Source organism: Hydra vulgaris, chromosome 02 (assembly GCF_038396675.1).
Source record: "Hydra vulgaris chromosome 02, alternate assembly HydraT2T_AEP".
NCBI lineage: Eukaryota > Metazoa > Cnidaria > Hydrozoa > Anthoathecata > Hydridae > Hydra > Hydra vulgaris.
In genome coordinates, this window is record NC_088921.1 from 6221301 (window position 1) to 6227204 (window position 5904).

General features: G+C 32.5%; 1 protein-coding gene across 1 annotated transcript; it reads right to left on the minus strand.

Moving 5' to 3' along the window:
- Positions 1-687: 687 nt before the first annotated feature.
- On the minus strand, positions 688-2457 carry LOC136075762 (piggyBac transposable element-derived protein 4-like). The gene has a single exon (XM_065789199.1). The coding sequence runs from the start codon at positions 2455-2457 to the stop codon at positions 688-690; it is 1770 nt and encodes a 589-aa protein (XP_065645271.1).
- Positions 2458-5904: the final 3447 nt, after the last annotated feature.

Here is a 5904-nt window from a genome sequence, read left to right on the forward strand (position 1 = left end):
ATTTTATTATAGTATCTTCAAAAAGATGTAACTGTCACTTGGAAAGTACATGCTATTACAGCACACCTAGAAGAATTTATCTCCAGATCTGGGCACTCTCTTGGAAGATATGCAGAGCAGGCTTCTGAATCAGCTCATGCGAAAATGAAGCCTGTCATCAACAGATTCAATGTTTCCCAAATGAACAAAAAACATTTAACAAGAAGCAAGAGAATTGCAGAGGTGTTTAGTAGTAATAACCTGTAATAAAAGAACCTTGTCGAAGTTTTAATATAGTATTAAAGGATATTTTTTCATTATCAACCAATTTTAAAAGTGTTTTTAAAATTGGTTGATAAGGATTTCCGCCCTCTAATAAATTATATTAAATTTTTAATCAAAATACAATTAAAGTTAGCTACAGTTGTACAAAAATTATGGAAAGAATTATAAAAGGTCACAATAATGCTTTATTAACCCTTTAACAGTCCGCGCGTTTTCTTAAAAACGGTCGCTATAAGTTTTGCGTTTTTTCTTGAAGTGGTCTCTAAATGTCCCGGCTTTTTTAAAACTTCGTTTTTTTACTTTTAAATTAAATAAAAAGTTTTTACTATTTTAACACTATTAAACACTAAAAAACACTATTATTCATGTATAAGAATTTATAACCATACTATAATAATAGAGAATTTTTATAAAAAATAAGTTCTAATATTCAGTCTTTGTGTGAAAAGTCATAAAACATGGAGCTGCACAAAGTCCTACATCACATTCTACACATTCATATCTAGAATCTTTTCTTATTTTTTGTTTGTGACATACCACACACCTTCTCTGAGCATTAATTTTTTTTTCAGATGCTGGCACATATGATGGAAAATGTCGGTCAATCAAGCGTAAGGGGTTGTTTGCAACCAATCTAGAGTGAGATTTTTTTGGCTGTTGGCCATATCGTTGAATCATCGATGTGATTAACATTGTTCTAAAGTTTAAAGGTGTCATATTACGACCCATTTTTTTACAAATTATTTGTGCATTAAATGCGGCTAGATTAATTAAATGAGTAAACACTTTCTTGTACCACTTTTTTACCCTTTTTCTTTCAACTTCGTATGATGTCATCATTTGGTCACTTCTATCTACGCCTCCCATACTTTGATTATAATCATCAATAACTAAAGGAACTAACTTTTCTTTCCCAGCTCTTAAAACATTTTTAGTTCCATCAATAGTGCAAGTTGAAATGGTATAAACATCCTTTTTATCTTTCCAATGTGTTATCATGATATTTGTTTTTTCTTCGTAAAGAACTTTGCGTTCATTTTTTTTTAACTTTTCATGGATAGAAATAGGTAAACCTTTTCTGTTTTTTCGAAGTGTTCCTATGGTATCTGTAGATCTTAGCAATAATACTGATGAAAGCTCGTAGGAAGAATACCAGCTGTCAATGTAAAGTTTGTAACCCTGATCAACTAAGCTATCCATAAGAAACATAACGATTTTTGTTGCAACGTAGCGATAATCTGAACTTAGAGTATTAGTCAGCTCAGATCCTGTATATAAAATGGATTTCCATACATATCCTGAATCTGACTCACATAATGAAAAAGTTTTTATACCAAATCTGGCACTTTTGCTGCAAATACACTGTTTCCAAGAAAGTCTACCTTTCCACAACAAAAGTGACTCATCAATTGATATATTTTGTGGAGGTGTATACACCTCTTGTAATTTTTTTGTCAAATAATCCCATACTGTGCTTATTTTGGATAAAACAGGATATTTATTTGGTAATGTGCTAGAATCAACAAAATGAATAAACTTATCGATTAACTTGAACTTGTTATAGGATAACAACCACTTAATACCAGCACTTGCAAACAATTGATTTGTGGTGTAATACATTTCATACGCGGGCTTCCAAAGTACTCCTTGATATAAAAAAATTGCAATATATTGTCTGACCTCTGAAACTGTCACAGGCAACCAACGCCTCATTCTGGATTTAATTGATAATTCTTTTTTATTTATAGTTTGGGAAGCATATCGATTAGTTTCATTAACAATAAACTCACAAATTTCATCTGTAAAGTAAAGCTCAAACAAATAAAGAGGATCATTTTTGACTATATCTTGATTGCACCCAGAAATACCAGTAAATTCAAAGGAGTGAACTCCATTATTTGAAGGTTCAGATTTCCAAATCGGTGTGTATGAGCCAGGAAATACATTTTCTAAGGAATTGTCACTAGAACTAAGAGCATCAACAAATGCAGGCATTTCTTCTTCTAAACTTAACTCTAATATCTCTGGTTCGGAGTTTTCTTCATCAGAAACATCAGATAAACTATACTCTTCTTCTGAAACCTCACTCAACTCCTCGTTTTTATCGAATATATAATTTTCTATTTCCTCGTGAGTAAATATTCGCTTTTTCGTTAATGATTTTTGCACTGAAAAAAATTGCTTGTCTGCCATATTTAAAATAAAAGTAAACACGTGCTAAAGTAAAAAATTGAATAAAAAGCTTATTAATTATGCAGTAATAAATTTTGTGACGATTAGAAGTATAATTACTCATAAAAAGAAAGAAATTATGAGGAGATACACCAAAACGTAATATTACGGCATGGACATTCAGGAACCACTTTTAGTTTGCGTAATATTACGGCATGGACATTTAGAAACCACTTTGGATTTGCGTATTATTACGGCATGGACTGTTAAAGGGTTAAACGAAAAAGAAACCCTAAATGAATAAACTACAGAAAATTGTAATTGTAAACAAAAAAACAATTGTCCTAAGAGTGGAAGTTGTTTATCAAAAAATGTGATATATAAATATGTTGTGTCCTCTAAAAATGTACCTGATAAACAATATATTGGCATAACAGAGGGTGAATGGAAAAAACGTTTTGCCAATCATAAGCAATCTTTTAAAAATAAAAAGTATTTAAAAGACACCATGCTGTCAAAATATATATGGGAGTTAAAAGATAAAAATATTGATGATTTCACACGGAATTGGTCCAACCTTAAAACAGCCCCTCCATATAACAATATTTCTAAAAAATGTTTACTAACGGGTGATACGGAAGTTATCAGACAAAATAAAAACGTCAATAACTTATTTATAAATAATAAAACAAACTACTATTATATTTTTTTAAATAAAGCATTTATCTTTTAATAAAAATATATTATTTTTTTATATGAAAAACACTACCATCTGCAATTGATCTCAATTTTGCTCTGACGCCTTTCATATGCGACTATAAAAAGGATAAATCAATTTCTTGTAGTTTTAGTTTAAATGCGATTAATCAAAACTTGCTCTGTTGAAGCTTGCCAATCTCCCTCGTAAACATTCTGTGCCAAGTGTCCCCCAAAATTTTCAATTGGTCGTGCTTGAGCCACATTTGGGGATTGGATTCTTTATCAACGTAATAAACATATTGTTCCATCCAATTTAGAGAATCTTTAGAATAATGAGAAATTGCTGAATCAGGCCAAAATAAATAGTTAAAGTCTCCATGATACTTGTGAATAAATGGGAAAAGTTGTTTTTCTAAACATTCAATAATATAGATTGATAAATTGATCGCTACAGCCTTGGAAGTGCGAAACAATGGTTCGGACATACCACGGTCTGATATGGCTATCCACATTGATAATTTTTTTGGAAATTTCTCTTTTCCTATAAAACGAACACTTTCTGGGCATGTCTTTTTGTTGTTTGTGTAGTATCCAGAATTTCCAGGCATGTTGTCCCCTGCAAAACAAAAGTATTTTTCGTCATTGATGACTAGAAGCGATTTTGTGTTATAGAGTTGGTTAACTAGTTTCCTGCTTATTTTCTTTGCCTTTATTTGTTGTTCTATATTGTATTTTGGAGTCTTCTCAAATAATTAAATTAGGATTTGTCCGATAACTTCCGCATCACCCGTTATGCCTTCAAGAAAAATTTGAAATAATTACACTCGCAAACCAAGAATGTTTATTCAACAAATTCAAGAATGTCTATTCAAGCAAATTCAACAAATGTGTGAATATTTACAGTAGTTAAGACATTTGCGACTTCCTGTAATTTAATTTTTGGTATAAATTGAAGTTTTATTAATTTGATCTTTCATTTCTAATGAGTCTTTATTAATGAAACACAGCGTAAAATAAGAAAAATTTTTGTTAAGGGATTTTCTACTAATTTATAATTGCTCATATAGATATATATATATATATATATATATATATATATATATATATATATATATATATATATATATATATATATATATATATATATATATATATATATATATATATATACAGTACTGGACAAAAGATTTGCAACCAACATCAAACAATGCTAAAAAGTGTTCCTAATTTTACATGTCTTAAAAACGAAACGAACTATACTACCACAGCAAACAGTTCAGGAGTCTGGAGTTATACCATGCCATGACATGAGCAATTAGCTGACAGGTGACAGCACACAGGCAGAATTTCGTTGACAAGTGCCATTTTGCAGCGGACAAAACAAGTGCAACTTTTTTGGTTTATTTCATTTTCTTAAGTCTGGTCCGTGTCAACGTCACGGAAGTTTTTTAATAATTAAAGGAAGTATACAGAAGTTTCCAAAAGCATGAAGAAGCTTCCAGAAGTTTCCAAAAGAAGCATCTGGAAGCATCCAGTAGCATCCAGAAATATCCAGAAACATTCAGAAGCATCCAGACGCATCAATAAGCTTCTAGAAGCATCGAAAAGAAGCATCTAGAATCTTCCAGAACAGATTCACACAGGTTCATTTTACTATACAAGAGACATGTAAATTGACATGTAATTCAGTCAGTATATGGAAGTCAATGAGTCAGTATTGTCAAGACAGTTTATCGAAGTGAGTTTTATCAAAGTGTTTTATCGGAGAACATCAATACAAGAAGTGAAATACAACAAGTGTTTCATTACATCAATACAGTCCACATCCAACCAAGACGTTGTGTTCCACAGAGCATTATTGTATCATCACAAGGTAAATGTAGCACGGTAAGCCTTGAGAAGCGTAATTATTAATTTTTATTATTTTTATGACTTCGAGTGCAAAAATGGCTCCCGACAGTCTTGGATTGGAACTAAGAAAAAAAATTATTGACGATTACGTAAGTGGAATGTCACAAAAAAGTATTTGTGATAAATATCGCGTGAAAAATGGACCGTATCAAGACTATGTTCCAAATATCGTTCTACGGGGAAGTTATCAGCAGATAACAAAGGTGGAAGACCGCGTTCCACCACTTCTAGAGAGGATTCTATGATCGTCAGATCCGTCACGGAGGATCCCTGGATATCATCAGTCGAGATACAAAAGCAATTAGAGCTGCCTATATCGGTCCCAACAATCAGACGACGTGCTGTTGAAGCCGGATTGTTTTCTCGACGCCCTGCAAAGAAACCGCTGATTTCACTAAAAAACCAGAATAAAAGACTCCTGTTTGCTACATCTCATATTGACTGGAATGTGCAGAAATGACGAACTGTCCTGTTCAGTGATGAATCCAAGTTCAACATCATTGAGAGCGATGGCATTTGCCGTGTACGTCAACCGGCCGAAAAACGCCTCGATTTACGTTACTACCATAAGATCGTGAAGCATGGTGGAGACAATGTAATGGTCTGAGGGTGTTTTTCTGCTAAATGTCTAGGTCCAGTACATTGAAACGATGGAATAATGGACCGTTTCATGTATAGAATTATCCTGAAAGATGATATGTTACCTCATGCTGAATGGAATATGTCAATAAAATGGGTTTTTCAGCAAGACAACAATCCGAAACACACTGCAAAAGTAGTTAAGCAGTGGTTTCAAGACAACCACCTATCGGTGATGGATTGGCCGCCTCAATCTCCGGATCTCAACCCTATCGAGAA

Coding starts and splice junctions, on each gene's coding strand:
- LOC136075762 (XM_065789199.1), bottom strand. CDS start 2,457: ATGGCAGACAAGCAATTTTTTTCAGTGCAAAAATCATTAACGAAAAAG.